Source organism: Furipterus horrens, unplaced genomic scaffold (genome assembly GCF_987537825.1).
Source record: "Furipterus horrens unplaced genomic scaffold, mFurHor1.1.pri manual_scaffold_3, whole genome shotgun sequence".
Lineage (NCBI taxonomy): Eukaryota > Metazoa > Chordata > Mammalia > Chiroptera > Furipteridae > Furipterus > Furipterus horrens.
The window spans coordinates 162,573,900-162,594,268 of record NW_028327173.1 but is presented as its reverse complement, the minus strand read 5'-3'; the positions used below and the strand labels follow the sequence as shown (position 1 = coordinate 162,594,268).

Sequence of the window (20,369 nt, the reverse complement as noted above, 5' to 3'; positions counted from 1 at the left end):
GTAAAATATATTTGGAAAGAAATCCATTAGCAAGTAAATGCACACACATTAGCCAGCCATAAGCCATTACAGTGCCACATGCGTCCCAACACAGTAGCACTACTTGTGACCCTGAAACCGAGGGAAAGTATGAGCTGGTGAGACTGAACACTGTCTGGATTTCACTACCTAGCATTATTACTCCCTTAGGAAAGGCTTCCTCCAATCAGTAAGAGACAGAGGTTCCTTGTCTTTGACAACCAGAAGGTTGTAGGATGCTGCCTTTATAGAATAAGGGTTTTGCCAGGTATAACCTCACCACTATTATCCAGTTCCAGCCCATCATGACAATATTTTGCAACTAGTTTGTGGCTTAATACATTGAAAATGTTTATTCTTAATCAAGTAGGCTCTAGGAGAACTTTTCCAACTAAAATAAAATCTGAACTACAAAATTGATAGAAAATTATTTTATTTTATTTTTTGATACAAAAAATGTTTAGATCTTATGTTTCATATTTCTCATTTTTTATGATAAAATTATAATATGCAGGTCAATAATATCCAAACCCAAATAAATGTAAGACTCTCTGTCCTTAATAATATGTTTAGTGTTTGACGGGAGCTCTCGAAATTCACAAAAATGTTTCTCCATCACTCACAAAGTTCAGTTAATAAAAATCTGCCCCTAGAATGTCTGATGTTAATAAATTGGGGATTCTTTTGGTTCCTGTGCTAAAATATGGACACTGTGCCTAGCAGTGAGAAGCGAATTCTCATCTCTTGGAGTTCCCATCCTGCCTGGCTCAGCAGTCTCTCCTCCCCTCTGCCTTTATCCTTGAAGAAAATCCAAGCACAAAGTAACCTAAGAGAACCAGTGTGGTATTGCGTTAGTAAATGTGCCAGCCCACGTGCAAAATCCTGGCTAGAACACCTGGAAAGCTTATTTGCCTCAGCTAGCAACTAAAATCACCTCAGACCAAATACCTGACCTTGAGCATGGCACCCATCCACTCTATATGACAGTTTCCTCATCCATAAAATGAGGCAGTTGGACCTGACCTCTTAGCTCAGCACTTCTCACACTATCTGTGGTGAGTGACCCGACCCGCATTGTAGTTGCTCTTTTTCTTGATTTTCAATCCACCACACACCATACTTCTTTAAGGTAAAATAAAAAGTACTAGAAGAATGGAATTTTAAAAGCATGTAGAATAATAAGCCAGCATTTCTTATTAGATGTAACAAATATGAAATATGCCTCTGAAACTGCTACGAACATTTCTAAATGTTTATTCTTAATTTCTGAATTCATGTAAGGTGACTGGGTAACAAGCAGCATGGAGAGGCCCAACCGTTGTCCCCCCTTGTGGACATCACGGCCCTAGAGCTCATTGCTCCTCTCCTGACCTTGGCAACCTTGGCAGCAGTTGGGGTCTCACCAAGCTCCCTTTTTTTTAAAGAAGAGATTGACGCTCTGAAAGTTCATATAACTTGCTCAAGGTCAACACGGCTATCTGAGGCAGAGCCAAGACTGAACCTCTAGATCATCCCACTGATACCAAAGAGTTTTTCCCTTAATTCAGTTGGAAGAGACTTCATGGGGGTTCACTGAAGTGTGCCTTCTTCACTGTTACCAGTCTATCAGTGGGAGAGGAGAAAGGGGCTTCTTTGTACCTACATGGAATGATAATGCCCCTTTCAGTCAAGGCCCATGGTTTGGAGCCCAAAGCCATCCTCCCTTACTTACCAGAAAATGTGATCCTGACTAGGAACAGTTGTCTGGCTAAGAGAGCTTGTTCTCCCCAGAATGATCCAAGCAGCAGCCACGTGTCCCCAGCCCCCCTGCCTGTGTGAGGTGCTCCCTCCACTTCTCAGAGCAGAGGACACCCAAGACTGACCCTTTGCAAATGGGTGTCCAGCTATTTAAGCAGCTGCCTGCCAGCCATCTTGAATCACAACCTTATAGTTTTTCTTAGACCCAAGAATGTGTCTGCCTCCCCTGAAAGGTAGTTTCAAGCTTACCTTTTCTTGAATGGGCTTTGAAACGCTGGATATCTGGTGATTCTACTGTCAAATTCAGCCAGCGTGTGGGAGTGTGTGCTGTGTTCCAGACACTTGTGGGGCAGTTTACAGTGTATTAGCTCTATTTCTCACACTGTATTGGCAATTACACCCTCCATCTTTTCACGTGGGGAAACTGAGGCCTGGCGAAGTTAAGTAAGTTGCTCTTGGTTAATAAATGGAAGACATTTAGAGAGCCTTTTAGCCAAGGATCATAAAATGGAAGCTTTGTTTTGTCCTCTTTTCCGCTCTCCAGGATACCATCAGAATGGAGTCCTCAAAAACCAGTTTGTGCCACATCCCCACGCTCCTGGAAACCTGAGGTCAAATCAGAAAAGCCTGTACACCACCATGGCCCGTCCGCCCTTGCCACGACAACAGTCCACCGGCTCAGACCGGGTGTCACAGACTCCGGAGAGCTTGGACTTCCTCAGGGTCCCAGACCAGGGTGCTGCAGGGTAAGATTCCCACTTCTTGTGACCCCCATCTTCATCAGCCCACCACGGTTCACGGATTTCCCTGGGCCGTCTGTGCATGACTCTGAAGTTCAGCTTTCCACCCATGTGTTGTAACCCAAGACCCAGTGCCGTGAGGCCCTTGCTGGCATTTCTAAAAGTACGACCAACTTGATAGCACACAACTCATTCTCCGGAGAGGGCTCATCCTAGAAACATCAGGAGACGGGTCCCCTTCAGCCCTGAGATTGAATTACTCTGTGACCTTTCTGGCTCTCGGGCAAGGCTGAGGAATAATGGGGTGTTGGGTTTATGTCTTTGCCTACAGTTGCATCAATACCATAGATCAGAGTCGTTAGGCACATGGAGAATAACAGCCCAGAATTTTATGAGGTGCAGACATTTGTTTATGAATGCAGATCTTTAAGGCTTTAAAACGAGAGCTTTTCAGTTTCTAGAACAGAAGATGAAGAATAGTTAAAAGAAACCTAGGCTTTTTCCCTAGAGGAAGTGAAGATTCCTGAAACTGTGTTATCAGAGTTATCAGTGTGGAAAGAGATTAGATGCCTCCTGTGGCATCACCAGGCATATAACTAAGGCTGACTTCAAAACAATGAGTGAACTCTGGCAGGTGGTCGATTTTGGAAGCAGTTCACAAAAATCATTCTGGTACTCCCTGACAGGTGTGACTCAGTTGGTGGAGCGTCATCCCACAAAGCAAAAGGTAGCCAGTTTAGTTCCCAGTCAGGGCACATCCCTGGGTGGCAGGTCAGGTCCCTGGGTGGCAGGTCTGGTCCCTGGTCGGGGCACGTATGAGAAGCAACCAACTGATATTTTTCTCCCTCCCTTCCCCTCTCTCTAAAAAGTAAATAAAATTAAAAAAAAAAAAATTCTGGTAGCCCTAGGATGTAAGGAACACCTTGTCCCTGGAGCTATTCAGGCACAGGGGAGATGGAAATCACCAGGCAGAAATAGTGTAGAGTGATGTTGTCAAATACCAGAGAAAGATAAGAACCCGACTTCAGCCCCTATTACTTATCTAGTATTGGATCTGCTGCTTCCCCTCTCTAAGCTTCATTTTCCTTATCTGTACACTGAGGTAATGGCACCAAGCTTGCACAGTTGGTGGGAGGACTAGAAATTATGCATAGAACACCTAGCATCACACTGGGCATGTAGTAGGCTACTCAGTCAACTGGAGTTTGATACAATGGGGATGGTGATTGCGATGATGATATAACCATTATGTCTCATGAGGTGGTTGACTGTGTGACTTTTAAGAAATCTTCCAACTCTGGATGATTCTTGGTGGTAGAATAGTTCTCTCCTGAACCCCCATCCCCCTCTCTCATACCCTCCTCTTTTTTTCCATTCTCTCTGTGTCTCTAGAATGATGAAGACATTTCTAATGGGATCAGGAGGCCTGTGTACAAAATAGAGCAGCGCCCCTCCCTCTGGGTGGGCTGCCACCCATTCACCTCCCTGCCCCATTAGGAGAGGTTTCTCCTGCTTTGTCAGCTGCCTTCCAAAGACCACAAAGCCCTTGGGAACTTTACCATATTATCTCCTGGTGCTCATTTTTCCCTGGCAAGTCTTACCTCATTTGGGCTACAGATATGAAAGCACGTTAGTTTCATACAAATGGCCCCTGGTAGAGTGGAATCCACCCCTTCATTAGAGGTCTTTCCCCACCCCACCCCCAGTCTTGTATAACTGGCTATATCCCACCAGTGCAAATGATCCTGGTCTACCTGATTGGCTTGGTCTAAAGCAGTGCTGCTCAAACTGTAATGAGCGCCAGAGTCCCTGGAGAACTCACTGCCCACTTCCAGAGTGTTTGATTTTCAGTAGGTTTTGGGTGGGACCCAAGAATTTACAGTTCTTCCAAGTTCTCAGAAGATGCTGCTGGACCAGGGACCACATTTTGAAAACCACTGGTCTAAAGTCTGACCGCTAAAGCCAGGGAAGGTTCTATGTAAGAATAAATTGAACAAGTGATGTTGAGGCAACCGGATTACTCCATAATCCAGACATGCAATGAATGGACAGAATCACTAAAATAATCAAACGACCCTTCCTCGGCCCAGTTGGATGTCCCAGAGAAGGCAGGGATTAAAATCAGTGCACAAAATGCACCGAATCTCTTAGCTCTGTGTGTTAGCTTCCTACTTGCTTTGGTCTTGGCAAGCAAAAACCATCTTTCCAGCCTGCTTTTGCAAGTTGCAGACTTGCACACCAGCCAGCCAGGAGCATCTGTCAGCCAAAAGCAGGCAGTTAAGGAACATTGTGTCTTAACTGAGGCTGCTCCCTTCCAGCCCTCAGCTCTGCGGTTCCCTGTTTAAATCTATCACACCCTTCGCCCCCGTCAGGCTAAAGATGAGGCCACTGTGATGTTGTCATGGTGACGGCCATGAGGCTGGAAGGAGAGGGCATGTTCACCGCTGCCTCCCAGGCAATACGTTTTCCTGACTGTTGCTGTGTAAAACTCACGATCATATTAGAACACTGAGTCTGGTAGCTACAAGAATCTCAGCCAGTCTCCTCACTGTACACTTAAATCTGCTGTGGTGCAAAATTTCTTCTGAAATTGTACTCTGGCCCCGAGTGGTGTGGCTCAGTGGGTTGGGTGTTGTCCCGAAAACTGAAAGGTCGCCTGTTCGATTCTGGTCAGGGCACATGCCTGGGTTGCAGCCAAGGCCCTGGTTGGGGGTGTGTGAGAGGCCACGCATCAGTGTTCCTCACGCATGTCGGTGTTTCTCTCCCTCTCTTTCTCCCTCCCTTCCCCTCTCTCTAAAAATAAATAAATAAATAAATTTCTTTAAAAAGAAATTGTACTCTGGTTAAAGGCCAGAGCTTTTACTTAGAATTAATTTTCTAAAAACACATAAAAGCGAAAATGAAAATAATTTCTAATGTGACCAGGGACCCTAGACGTGCGTTTCAGGAGCCTCGTGGTTCCCTTCATTTAATAGCTCCTCTGTGCCAAGAAAACATGAATTGCTTTGTTCCACAGGCGGTTGCTGGAGCCAGCAGGGAGCTTTGGGATACCAAGCTTGTACCTTTCCAGAAACACAAAAATCTGGGCACATATATCACAGTTCCAAACAGTGACCTTGAATTTGCCAATCTAGGAAAACAAGATTACCACAGTCTTTCTCTCCCCAGGCTTTCACACCCTTGGATTTCTTTTCTTTCCCTCTCCCACCCCCAGTGCACTTTTCTTTATAGACATATTGAGCATAAGCAATCATTTCTTTTGGATCACGTAATGTGGATAAAATCAAATGGTATAATTAACACCTCAAGTTAATTCAGGAAAGTCTTTGTCAGTTCATTTTTGGTTCCGTCCAGGTTTTTCTGGAGAGAACATGAAGCTTTCACTAAGCTAATTACCACCCCAACTGCATCTGTTGCCCTTGCCTTGCCACATGTGTGCCCTGGGTGCTATTCTTCTCGTTGCCATCGTCATCATCGTCCAAGGAAACTAAGAGAGATGTAGAGGGATCACTGTCTTGCAGTCCTTTAGCATACCTTTTTCCAAGCCTGATTCAGGTGAAAGATCGTTGCTGATTCTCAGGGAAAGAGAACAGGTTGAGCAAGAATCATATAAGCAGGCCATTCATCAGCCTTTGCTCTGACTTGATAGGAACACTTGATGTGCCATCAAGTTAGCTTTAATATTTTCCCTCCAGTAACTGAGATGTACATCATCTACCTGCACTTTATTATTGGAAGTATCAAAACCCATGCCGGAGATTCTTTTCTGTTGACCTTTCTAATCCTGTGGTCCATTTCCTGCGAGGACAACTTCAGGAAATTTCAAAATACTCCAGAGGTTAACCCAGCAAGCAGTTGGAGAAATGGGAAAGTATCGGGAGGGCTCAGCGGTAGGGCTTCTGGCCACGCCACAAAGGGGAGAGATCAATACAGAAACTGAAATGCTGCCTGGGTGTCTCTTGACAAGATTCTCCTAATGGAGTCATATTTTCAAGGCGCTTAAAATTTCCAACAAGTGTCCAATAGCAATAATTCTCAACCCATAAGCTACAGGAGCAGCAGCCATCTCCTGGCCCGAGTTGACACAAAGCTCAGGAATTCCTGGCATCCACTCCCACATTTCCAGTAATGTTTATAGATTCAACCTTTTGGAATGGACCATATTTTAAAGAGCCAGTGAAATAAAATGCCATTATTTTCCTTCTTGGAATTTCAAGGCATAAATTTCACATCTGCAGAACAGGGGAATGCTATCTAGAAGCTCAATCCCAGCTAACCCGGCAATAAACTAGGTTCACCCCACTGCCCCAGAGGTGTGGCAGCTGCAGAGAAGCTCGCAGAAGGTGGCCTGTTGGATGACAGGTGCAGGGACTGGTTGTGAGTCCCAGTTCCTGTGTTTCTTTCTTCATTGATTCATTCATTGAATATTTTCTGGGCCCTGGCCTTCTTTGTGCCACATGCTGGCACATGGATCATTTCGCTAATTACCTGCTGTGCTGCCTCATGTTCGTCACTCTTTCTACACCTTGGTGTCCTCACCTGTAAAGTAGGGATAATAATAATATAATTTTAAAGCCCACTCCTCAGGGTTTCTTGGAGATAAAATAAGGGCTTTGTAAATGATAAAGCACTATGCAATTTGAACATTTATTTGTATCTTTTATGACTGTTATTCCTGTGCTTTGGTGTCATGGGGAAATGGTAATGTTCTACCAGGATTGAAAAGTGTGTGTCCTCTGGCCCAATTGCTTTCCTTGCAGGAACTCCAGAGCCCTGGACTCCCAACGCCTAAGCCTTAGGCATTGCTGGCTTTAATGGGGAATGGGCAGCCTGCAGAAGCCAAAACAAGGGGACCAGTCAGAGAGACACCTTCCTTCCTCCCTCACCTCCCAACCCTGCACACACACGTAATAACGGTGCTGCTCTGTGGGCTCAGAGCACTAGCAGAAGAGACCTGTGAGGTAACATTACAACAGACACTAGCTGTGTTTGGACAATGCGAACAAAGCCCCAAACTCCTCCCGCTCTACCATTCCAGGCTTCCTAGTCAAATGTCCTTTGCTCCAATCATCGGAACTCACAGCCCCTGGGAAGTGACGGGCATTCCCAGGAGAGAGCGAATGAACAAACTGTTACTTTAGAGAGTTTTGTTTTCACTGATGTAATTTGGGGTTTTTTTCCTTGTGGACTTTTGGCGTCTTGTGAGAATGGTCAGCTGTCCACGAGGGTTCAGATGTCAGACGGCATCTCGATGTCTCAGGCCAAAGGCACCCTTGGCTTCCCCTGTCACTAACACAGGACTTCTCCCGCAGTGCAGGTCTTCACAAGGCAAGCCGACCTCGCTTGCTTGGTGACTCAGGAAACTGTTGAGTGGGTTATAATGTGGTTGCATTAGAGGTCTAATGCTCTTCTCAGGAAAAAGACCTGCTGTAAAAGTAAGTTGCTGTAGCTCAGCTCTTTCCTGTGTTTTCTTAATGGGGAGTAGACACAATAAAGGGGTAAGTGTGTACAGATTAGCCTGAAGTATAGGTCAAGAAGGAGCAGGAAAACTATATTACATTGTGCCACAATTACATATCATGAAACATGGATTTGCTCAGTAATGAGGAGTTTTCTAATTCTGAATTTTATATATATACATACATACATATATGTAGTGAACCTTTGTTATTGAAATAGGAAAAATATTTTTGTTATTGTGAGTCAGAAATTCTTGCTCAAATCCTCATGATCCCAATGAAATAATTGTGTTTTGTTGTTGTTGTTGGGTTTGTTTTTGGTTTTGTTTTAATGAGCGCGGGGAGGAAGGGGTATTGATGTGCGAGAGGAAACATCGCTGGGTTGCCTCCTGCTCACCTCCAACCAGAGACCCCGCCCACAACCCAGGCCTGTGCCCTGACTGGGAATCAACCGGCAACCTGTCAGTTCTCAGGCCAGCGCTCAATCAACTGCGCCACACCAGCCAGGGCAATGAAATAATTGTTTTTAAAACACAATTTTTAGTCACATCAGGTTTATTAGGAATGCAAACATCATAAAATTCCAGAAGTAAGGAAATTATCTAAATCATACATTTCCGTTACAAAACAAATCTAGGTTTTGTTGCTGTCACTGTTAGATGAGTGCATGTGAGCTCTCACGAGGTTTTGTGGGCGGGGGGTGTACTGGTGAACAGCTGGCCGGCTGAGCTGTAACACCGGCCAGTTTCTACTCACCATGGCCAGTTTCAAGCTGCCCCTGGTCTTGGTGTTGGGAAGAGAGACACAGTCACACACCATTATCATTAGGTAGGGGTGTCATTATGCAAAAGCCACAGACAATAACATCAGAGTATAGATAGAAGTAAAATATAGTAAAATAATTAGGAAGGGTTGTTATTAGTATTTACTGCCTTTGCTTTAATATGATTTACCCGGTCTGAAGTGTGTTTGATTTCATCTCTAATAATGACTGTAACAACTGGCCCACAAAAACCCTGAAAGCTGTGACAACCTGCTCTCATGGGCTGCACTGAGCCAGTTCCAGCTCCCTGGGCACGAGGGTCTTGTTTGCGGTGGAAGAAACTCTGAGTTCGTTCTTCACCACATTGGCCCATTGGCAGTTGGCTGGGAGTGGAGGGCTCCAGGCACCTGGAAGAGCTCATTCATCAGTTTCTGGCAGGTCACCAAAAGTCATTATCTGTCCTCATTATTGATTACACAGGATCGCCACCTAGTGATGCAGAGGAGATTGTCTGAGTTTAAGACTGAGCCTGGCTGACATGGAGCCTGGAAGAAGGCTGTTCTAAGCTAACCATTTTCTATGGTGGTTTCCAAGCCTACTGTGAGGTGAAACGCAGACACAGTGATTGCTTCCTGGGCTCTGTGTACATCCAGCAGGAAACATTTTGTTGGGAGCACTCTGTAAAGCTCTCAGGATTAGAAAAAGGACCTGAGCCGTTGCCTGAGTCCCCCTTTTTTAATCGATGAAGACACCTGAAGAAGTGAAGTGGTGCACCCAAGTTGTGTGCCAGCCAGTGGCAGTGCGCTGACTCTGGAGCCGGGGTCCCTTCTGCTGCAGTCACTCCAGCAGAACGTGCAGGTTGAGGGCACCTGGTGTGCTTGGTGAGCAAAGACCAGAACCCGCCCAGGAGCCTACTGTCCCAATAGTGACACTAGTCGCTGTACTACCCCATTGATGCCCTGTTCTGGGCAGGTGTGGGGTTCCAGAGGATGTGGCAGGGGTTGAAATGAGATTTGAAGGCTGAGCAGGAATTGGCAGCACTAGTGGGAGGGCAGAGGCAGCCCAGGGGAGTGTGGCCAGAACTGTTGGTGTGGCTAGAGTTCTGGGAGCCTTCTGCATAGGCCATCCTGTCATCCACTGACGGAACCAGCAGGAAATCCCAGCGCCCTTCCTTAGGCATTTCACAGGGGTGTTGTGAAGTTAAATGAAGCAACATCTGTGAAAATGCCTCGCTCGGTGCCTTGCCTGGGACAGGCAGAGCCCGGGCAGGTTTAGCTGCATCTCATACAGCTACCAGAGGGGCTCCCCGATGACACCCCATCAGCTGACATGTGCAAGAAGAGTGGAGACATCCCTGATGACACCGTGGAGCAGAAGTCATTGGTGAGGACGGCCTTGTGTAACTGGCTCTCTCTGGGAAGACGCTGCCCTCCCGGAGCAGTGGTACCCCTTCCTGGCCACAGAGGACATTTAAACAGGAAAGAGCCAGACTGAGTGGTGACCTCAGGGTTGCCCTTTTCCCATGCATTCCCACATCCATTCCCCACCAAACACTCTCTTCCCCAGCAGCAGTACCCATCTCAGCGCTGCCTGGACTCTCCCTGCTCCCACTTGTGACTTGCCATAAACCCCATTCGGCCAGCTGATAAGGGACCAGGGGGCTTTGCCTTGCCAGTGTAGTGGCAATTGTCCAGGGCCTGGGGCAATCAAACCAAGTTGTCTAGGATCTACCCAGGAACCCAGATTCCCCAGTAATCCCTAAGGTTTTACTTTGACTTTCCTGACAAGGTAGCCTCTGATGCCTTGGGATCAAAGACCCCCGACCTCCATACCCACCCCCACTCCCCAACTCTGCCTGGGATGCCAGCAGCTGCAGCACACAGGCTGGCGGAGGTCACGCTGGGTGTCAGCAGTGCCAAAGGGGCTCATGCAGCTTACTTTTTTTTTTTAAACCAGTTTTTGTTATTTTTTTTTAATCAACCGTTTTAAAGTACAGTGCACAGTATAGTCACAGAGTCCTGCGACCATTATCCTAGTCTACTTTTAGAACATTTTCATCATCCCCAGAAGAAAGCTTCTTCCCATCAGCAGTGATTCCCCTGCCCCCAGCACCAGCTCCAGGCAACCACACTAATCTACCTTCTGTCAATATAAATAGCCTTTTTTAGATATTTCATTTAAGTAGAATCATTCTTCTTCTCTTGAATTTGCTCCTAAGCATGACATTCTTTTTTATATCTTGTAAATAGAATTGTTTTCTCAGTTTCACTTTTGGATTGTTCATTGCTAATGCACAGAGAGCTGATTTTGATATATTGATCTCGTATTCTGTGATCTTGCTGAACTTGTTTATTAGTGGCGATAGTTTGTTTAGCGTACTCCTTAGGATTTTCTATATACAGATCATCTCATGTGCAAACAGAGGTATTTTCTCTTCTCTTCAATCCGCGTGCCTTTTATTCTTAACTAATAGCTCTGTTAGAGCTTCCAGTACAGCAGTGAGCAAGCCCGGTGAGGGAGACCTGTTTTGTTCCCAACCTTAGGGGAGAGCGTTGTCTTTCATCAGCGAAAATGGTGTAAGCTAGGTATTCGTGGCCAGGGGTTCCTAACCCCAGCCAGGGCTCCAGGGCTTCCATGAAAAAAAGGTGGGGAGGCACCGGTGTGGCCTGTGGCAGGACACACACTGGGGGCCAGCAGGGGCCTCACCAGGCAGGGACTTTCTTGGCCCCACGGAGGATTTTGGTCCATTTCCCAAGAGCAGAGAGAAGCTGTTAGAAGGAATTTTAGTGAGGGAGAAGTAGGATAAGGGGAACTCATAAGTGATGAGCTGAGGTGATGTTTAGGGAGCTCAGAAAGGAAGCAGCTGGCAGGGAAGAAATGAAGGAGGAGGAACTGAGGGCTTAGTCAAAGCTGGAGGCTGCTGGGCAGAGGGCCCAGGGCGGGGTGGCGACTCCTGGGATGGCTTGGCAGAGCGAGTCCTACCTTTCAGGGGTCATTTAGCTTTATCTCTCCACTAAGAGGCTCCCCTGTCCGGGAACTGCACCCAAGTCCCAATATTCTTGGCTCCAGATGCCTCACCAACTGGCACTGATGGTGGGTTTCTCCCCCTGGACACAAGAGAGGCCAGAGTTCCATCTACGCCTCTTTGGGGGAGTGTGTCTGTGTATATGTGTGTGCATTTCCTCCTAGCCTGCTCCCTGGAACTAGCAGGCCGAAGGCTTTCCTCCCTCCCAGGGTTTTCTAACACACCCCGCCCTCCACCCGTTCCCTGTTGCTGGGAAATCACCTGACTGCTGGCACCCAGGCTAATGGCTCTTATTAACTAAATGCTGACACCCCTAATATATAGGTTGCTTAATTAAAAGCCTGTGTGCCCGACCAGCTTTCAAAGAAGCCAGCACTTCTCAGGCAGGGATTGGGGATTTCCAGTAGACCAGGGAGAAAATGATGTCATGCTAAGGATCTACCAGATGCCTTTTCTCTGATAAAAGTGCATGGTGGGGGTGGGAAAGGTGGGGACAGGGTTGACCTGAGAGGACTGAAGCTTCTGTCACTGGGGGGTTGGCTCCCTCCCACGAAGGAGGAGAGCCCCAGGCAGCACCAAAGGAACAGCCCTACCACCCAGCTGACATCCAGTGCCCCCTCCCCCCAAGCCACTCACTCATGATCCGACTTAGTCATCAGCACCAGTTAGCATCTGGTATCACAGGACCTCAGCAAGGATAGTGGGGCTCTGGCCTCCGGAGAGCATAGCTCAAAACCGCGTGTGCTTTCTCCTTCCAGAACTCAGACCCAAGGAAAGACCCTCCCTTCTCCTCCTTCCCATGCTGTTAGCAGGTGTTCACAGACCCGCCAGACCTGACAGTCAGCCCCGCCATGTTGAGTGCAGGCCAGCCTTTCTTAGAAGAAATCTGAAGCTTAGGGTTTGTAAGCAGATGAACGTAGGCTTTTCTTTGGTTCGTCCTTAAGCAAAGTATGTGTGTGTGGGGGGGGGGGGGGGTTTCTATATTTTTATTTCCTTTTTCTCTAAATGTTTTTATGAATGTATTTAATAGATGTTTCAGATATAAGTTTAAAGATCTTACTAAATAAGAACAAGCTGTAGTTATATGCCTTGAGACAACATGTGAATGGTGACAGGAAGCAGGATAGTATGTTTAAAGAATACATTTCAAGCTGGATTAGGGTTCTAGTCCTGGAGATATTTTTGATTATCATGAGCAAGGGGCGGGGGTACTCCCAGCACTCAGTGGGTAAAGGCCAGGGATGTTGCTGAACACCCTACAGGGCACAGGGCAGTGCTGATGTTGACAGGCTGCTCTAGATAAACTCTTGCACAAGAACATTTACAGTAGCATGTTTTATAATGAAAGCTGGAATCATCCTAAATGACCATCAGCAGTGGGTAAGTAAATTGTGACATATTCATGCAGTGGACTAGCGTAAAGCGATGAGAGTAAATGAACTAAAACTATGTATCTCAACAAGGTACATCTCAAAGATGGAGCGAGTGGTAGTCGGAAAGGATTCCTTTTGTACACTAAAAATAGGCAAACTACGTGGATCATTTAGGGAGATGCGTGTGGTTACACTACAAAGAAAAGCAGAATTATGAACACAAAGTGCAGGGATGGTTCATTCTGGGAGGGACTGCAGCTGAGGAGAGACTTCTATGGCACCAGCAAAAGTTCTATTTCCTGAGTTCGGGGAGGAGGGTAGATTCATGACTATTTGTTTTATTATAATTTAGATGTGTGTGTGTGTGTGTGTGTGTGTGTGTGTGTGCTTTATAAACTTCTGTATAACTGTGTCTTTTCCACAATATGCTGGGGACACAATAACAGCAGTTGGTGTTCATTAAGAACTAAATGCGTGCTTTTGCAATGACCTTGTCAGGGAGGCTATTTTATTCTCAGGATGGAGCTGGATTTGAACTTGAACAGGCCAGTGCTGGCCCCATGGTCCAAGCCACTACACGGTGCCTCCTGTTGGGTGCCACCTCTCATCTGCCTCCATTCTCTCCATAGGGTCCGGAGGCAAACAACCAGCAGGCCTACCCCAGCAGGAGGCAGGCCCAAGCCCCAGCCCAAGCCTAAGCCTCAGGTGCCACAGTGCAAGGCTCTTTACGCCTACGATGCTCAGGACACGGACGAACTCAGCTTCAATGCCAATGACATTATCGATATTATCAAAGAAGGTAAGTGCGTGGCTGGCTGGCGGGCTGGGACAGCCTCACAAAGAATATGCAGTTACGTTGTTATAAAAACTAGTTTAAACATGAAGGAAATGTAGGGTCCCCTCTAACTGGAACTTGTAGAGGTAAGCCACATTGCACGCTCAGTTTGATCAAGACTCCAGCTTCATTTTTTAATGCTTCTTTCGGCTCCGCCCTCTTTTTTATATCTCTTCCCTCCTCAGACTGGTTTTCCTCCTGGTAGCAAAATGGCTGCATCACAGATCAAACATATCTGAAAGCTGTCACTGAGACTTCTTCTCTTAGACACTGGGCAAAGTCCTGGCTTTCACTTGACTGGACCACACTGGTTGTGTGCTCACCCCTGAACCAGTCTCTGTAGCAGAGTGGGTTAGACAGGGCAGGGACTCTCCCACCCAAGCTCCAGCGAAGGTGATGGACTGGAAGCCAGGGTGGCAACCTGTGACTTCTGTTATTAAAGTGGCTGAATGTTCTATTAATTTAGTAGAGAAGAAAAGTTAGAATATAATATATGCAAAATCAAACATTAACACCTATGGAAACATAAAAACAAAGATAACGCCTGGCTTAGGGTGTTAGAAAAAGTACTGTGAAGGAACGGACATTTGTGGTGAGGAGTGGGGAGACAGACAGAGAAGTCCCAGAGGCTAGAAAGAGCGGGTCATTTTAGGGCAAAGAGCCGATGCTTGACTCCATGCAGAATCCCCAAGGAGATGCCATGGGAGACAAGATGACACAGTAGGAGTGGCCTGGCCATAGAAGACTCTGAATGTCAGGCTCAAGGAGACTGGTGAAGGCGCTGGCCGGCCGGCAGGTTCGGGAGCAGAGCGAGGACAGCCTCCGTGAACAGCGGTCCTTGGCGAGTTTAGTTTTCAGGAAGAGGCGGCCAAGGACAGTTCCAGGAATTGTTTTCAGCAGGTGTCTTCATCACACGAGTTCACTTAAGGGAGAATTCTAGGTCCCTGGACCAACCTCCTTTGAACCGATCTCTGGGTTTTTTTTTGTTTGTTTGTTTTAATCTTTCTTAACCATCTAGTTTTCTACAAGTTTCAATAGTTTGAGCCATTTAGTAGTATTATTCAAAAGTGTCAGAGTAAAAATAAGTGTTGAAATAAACTCTAGTAAACACAAACAGGATTTTTATTACCAGCTTTGTTCGGCAAAAATATTGGAAGTAACCTAATATCTAGTAAAGAAATTGGTTAAAAAGAGCTTTGCTATATCCATTTAGTGAACTTTGATGCAAAAACTTTTTATCAAAGATAATGATATGAAAGTACAGTATTGAAATAGAAAAATGTTCATGGAAAAAAGGAAAAAGGTTATCTACTGTGGACTATAGTCTCCTTTTTGTAAAAATATAAAATGTATATGCCTATATGTGTGTGTCTATGCCATAGAAAATGTTGAATTGGTCTCCTTAAGTATTGAATTTTAAATGAGTATTGCTTTCTTTTCATTTCTCAATTCTAGAAATAACACGCTTAGGTATATTTAAAACAATTGCATATTTACATAAATGTAGAGTCCTAGAAGTTGTCAAAACATGTTTTAAGTTATCACTGTAATTTAAACAGTGTGGTATTAGTGCAGGAATAGACATGTAGATAAACGGGGTAAAAGAGAATCCAAAAACAGACCCCTGTGTAGATAGGTATTTAATATATGATAAATGTGGCTTTGAAATCAGGGGAAAGGATAGACGATTCCTTTCTATTTTGAAAAGAAAAGAAAATGAGCTATTTACCTCATACATGAAAAAAATCAGGTGGATTAAACAGCTAAAAATATATAACTAAATTATAAAACTGTTAGAAGGAAACCTAGAATACTATATTAATCTTTGGATGGGAAAAGCCTTTCTATGGAAGACATCAAGCCTCCAAATCATACAGGATTTAACCTCATAAAAAGGCCAAGTTAAAACCTTTTGCATGGTGAATAGCACCAGGAGCAAAATTAAATTATAGAAAAGAGACTAGAAAAAGTCGTTTTACATGTATAAACTCCTCCACATGAAGAAGACAAGCAATCCTGTCCCGAAGTGGACAAGGGCTATTGATCCTCCCAAGTCATCAATGAAATGCCACAGAGAACATTTCACCTGTGACACTGGGCAAAGATTCAAATCGGATCCAAACCCTTAGAGCTAAATGAGTTTCAGAAATCAGATGGGAGCTTTTAGGAAGTTAATAATGGTGTGTATGGATACATATAGAACACCCCTTGAGGGTCCCAGGGCAACTCCCTAGATCAGAATCAGTGTTTCTGCTATGAAACATGCGCATTCACACTCTGTGGGAAGAGACATCATAAACTCATGTCAATTCAGGTCAAGTTTTGCCATCAAATGAGTTTCAGAAAACTTTTAATTTTAAGAACATCTGGATGTTGCCATTGCAAACAGAGGGTGGATTATAATATCTGCAGTTAGTGAGGGAAATAGGTAACCTTCTTTCACTGTTTCTTGCTGAAATAGACTTTGGGAAGGAAATTTAACAGTACTTCTTACCATTTTTAAACCCCCATGTCATGGGTTTGTATTTAGCCCCTTCCACCAAAATAAATCTTAAATAAATAAATATTTAAATGTATAAAATAAACATAAAAGTCCTATAAGTAAGTATAGGAGAGTTTTCTTTAATAATATCAATGTGGGAAAGGATTTCTAAACAGGGTAGAAAACCAAGAAGCCCTAAAATAATAGATCATTTGAGTCAACTACTTAAATATTAAAATATCATAAAACATTAATATAGTAATAAAAATGGGAGGAGGATATTTGCAACTCATGACAAATTCACAAATATATAAAGAACTCCTAATCAACAAGATAAAGACCAACAACCAATAGAAGAATAGGTAAGTGACAGGAATAGTGGCATGTGTGCAGCTATAGGAAGAGAATATGGAAGCTCTTTACACACTGACATGAAATGATCATTAGTGTACATTAAGGTTTTTAAAAAGTGCAAAACATGTATTATGCATAGCATGTGATCATTTGTGTAGAGAAGGGGGCCATTTTTACAAATACTTGCTTTCATGTACATGAAATATCTCTGAAGAAAGTACGAAATATAGGTAACATTGCTTGCCCTCAAAGAAGGGATCTGGATGGCCATTTCCACTGTTTCTCTGTTTGAACTTTTGGAAGTATGTATAAAAGTATTACCTATGACAAAAATAACGTAATCACATATTTTTCTTACAAAAGTTAATACAGTAGAAGGTCCATATTCTTTGACTCATGAATTTCTCGTATAGAATTACTTGCACGTAGGTGTAAAGATATACACGTGGCTGTTTATTGCGTTAATAGTGAAAAATTGGGAACACATGCCCATCAATAAGGAAGCAGCTACATAAATTCTGGAATACAGTGCAACTGGTTAAAAAATGAGATACAGACATGGAAAGGTTGTATCTATGAAGTTTTGAAAAGCAAGATGCAGAATCGTACGATACAGAATGGCCTATTTCTGTTTATAATGAATATACATTTATAATCACAGAAAAAGTTCAGGAAGAATATATACCAAATACTCATTACTGGGGACAGGCCAGGGATTAAGGTGAAAAGTAAGGACTAGAAATGTTGCAGACAAGGTTCTTCCAGAAGCAGAGTCTTAAGTGGAGTTAGGAGTGAAGAGAAGGGGAGGAAGCAGAACTAGGGGCCATCAGACCAGGACACAGCCAGACAGTGTGCCAGCCAGCAGCTGCTCCAGAGGTGAGACTGCCTGTGGCGGACACCGGCATGGCATGCCTAGACCCCAGCTCCCCATGGGCCGCGGCCGCCCCGAACCAGAGCCATCAGCCTCATCTCAGAGGCTGGACTGTCCAGAAGGGCCGACAGCAGCATCTCACAGCTGGGCAGCAGCTCCTTCCCTGAAGAGGCCCTGAGTGCCCCATCTGTGTGTCTGCTCTATGGGAGGGGTTACTTTTTACCACAAACTTTTTTATTTAAAATAAAAGAAAATAAAGAAGGAAACAGAACGTGGCTGGAGCCAAGCCGCCCTTGCCCATGGGAGGCACGGTGGGAGCAGGAGTATTTGGCCCCAGGGAGAACAACTTCACTCCCCTTCACCTGTCTCCCTGTCTCCCTGTCTCCCTACAGATCCGTCTGGCTGGTGGACGGGCCGGCTACGAGGCAAGCAGGGGCTATTCCCCAACAACTATGTGACTAAGATCTGAGCTGCACAGAGACTCTGGCATGCGGGGTGAAGGAGCTCCAGGCACAGATGGGGGCAGGGACATTTGGGGCTCCCCTTCTGATCTGTGGCGAGCAATTGCTTCTCCATGGCCTGGACTTATTCTGGCACCTTCCCCAGGACACTGAAAAACTGGATTGGGGAAAGGGAGCATCATTCCATAAATGATCCTAAAAGAGAGCCTATTCATAGGAACCCAGGAGGGCAAACAACCACCCACTAAGATTTATTTATTCTATTTAAACCCGGCGAGAGGACAGGTGAGGTCCACTCAGACCTTGTTGGCGCTATGAAAACAGCACCCCGCTCGTTCCCCAGGCGCCGGGGACGGCTGTAGGCGGCCACTGACAAGTGCCTTTAGTTGAAGAGCACATTTCTCTCATCCCTCTTTTCCTTACCTGACACACAGCATTCCTGTCTGCCACCTCCCCTCAGGGAGGCCCTGCTCTCTGCAGGCTGGGCTGAGCTTGGCGTGAGTGGGCACTTCCTGTGCAAATGCCAAGGGCCAGCGTGGCCTGCTGAGCCCACAGGTGCAGGGGGCGCTGGTTTACACTTGCCGGGACCATCGGGCTGCCGGGCTGAGCAGGGGCTGGGGCTGTGCTGTTCGCCTTGCTTTCTCTGGGTCTACAGTGGGAATGTGGCTGGCCCATGTTGGTTTTGTGTTTAATGCTGTACCTATTACTAGAAGGGTTTCTTTTTTTTTTTTTTTCCCCAAGCTGTACATTTATAAAAACAGATCATATACTGTATATATAAAAAATCTCAAGATGGTAGAAACATGTATGAATGTACTAAGTAGTATTCCACTGTACTTATTCATAAAGGTAGATTTTACTACAGAACTCGCACCAGGTACTTACAGATGTGCACTACTCGTTTTCAACTATAGAATCAGTGTTACCGCTTTCTCGCTCAGTCCTCACAAACCCTGCCCAGCCCTTCCCTACAGGTAATTCTCCTCTGCCCCCCTCCTCCTACCTTCTAATAAATAAAGGAATCAGTGAACCACCTTGCTCTTTCTCAACATTTATTACGGGCACATTGTGTCGACATCCCCAGGAAAAGATACTTTGAAGTCCTAACCCCCAGTGCCTCAGTATATGACCTTGTTTGGAAATAGGTTCTTTATAGAGGTAAACAAGTTAGAATGAAGTCATTAGTATGCACCCTAATCCAATATAACTGGCATCCTGATAAAAAGGGAACTTGGACACAGATGGACGCACGGAGAGGGAAGACGATGTGGAGTCAGCCAGCTGCGAGTCAAGGAGAGGGGTCTGGAACAGGTCCTTCCCGCAGAAGCAGCCAGCCTTGCCCCTGCCTGGATCTCAGACTTCTAGCCTCCACATTGCAAGTCCGTCAATTTCTGTTGTTAAGCCACCCAGTCTATGGGATGTGGTGAAGGCAGCCCTAGCAAACCAATTCAGTGTTACTGCAGTAATAGTGCAAAGTTGGGGAAAACGAAATGTGCACCGATAGGAAAAGCTTACAGGGGAAACTCGCTTCCCCGCTCCTCCCAGGTGGCACAGTCATTCTTAAGCTATCAGGAAAGCAGGTTTGAGCAGCCACACCTTTGTGTTGTTTCAGAATCCCCAGGTCTGAGGGGGAGAAATTATTAGGGGTTACATGTAGAAAACAAAATTATCTAAATCTGGAACAAAGTAAACCACTTAATTCTGTGTTTTATCAAGAACAGGGCCCTGACTATTGTGGCTCAGTGAATGAGTGTCACCCACAAGGAGGGAGGTCATTGGTTCGATTCCCGGTCGGGGCACATGCCTGGGTAGCAGGCCAGGTCCCCAGGTGAATCGCATAGCAACCAATCAGTGTTTCTCTCTCACATTGATGTTTCTCTCCCTCACTTTCTCCCTCTTATCCTCTCTAAAAATAAATAAAAATCTTTAAAACAAAAACAGAAATGGGGAGCAAACTTTATTAACAATAACAATATTTAAAGTAGATTTCAGTTCTGTTTTGTTCTGTGACCGTTTGAGAGAGAAAAATAAAGCCATGATGTGATAACATGAGGAAGGCAATCTCTATGTTCTATAAAGGACTTTCACATTCTTGGATTCACTGAAAGTGGGAGGAAGGAGATAGAACCATATTTCCAACCAAGGCTGCTTTCTCACGGGCAGGGACACCAAGACCACCTTCCGTTGTTACCATACACCCCTGGCTGGCTAGGATGAGCTTGTTTTTCCTCCTAAAAATCAGTCCTGGGAT

General features: G+C 45.3%; 1 protein-coding gene across 1 annotated transcript in view; it reads left to right on the top strand.

Moving 5' to 3' along the window:
- MYO1E (myosin IE) overlaps positions 1 to 19,152 on the top strand; it is a 198,757-nt gene extending 179,605 nt beyond the window's left edge. Inside the window, exons 26-28 of the mRNA XM_090270681.1 lie at positions 2,300 to 2,501; positions 13,745 to 13,914; positions 18,050 to 19,152. Of these exons, the coding sequence (XP_090126807.1) occupies positions 2,300 to 2,501; positions 13,745 to 13,914; positions 18,050 to 18,126 (449 nt within the window). The 3' untranslated portion in view covers positions 18,127 to 19,152. The remainder of the gene's footprint in view (positions 1 to 2,299; positions 2,502 to 13,744; positions 13,915 to 18,049) is intronic.
- The last annotated feature ends 1,217 nt before the right edge of the window (positions 19,153 to 20,369 follow it).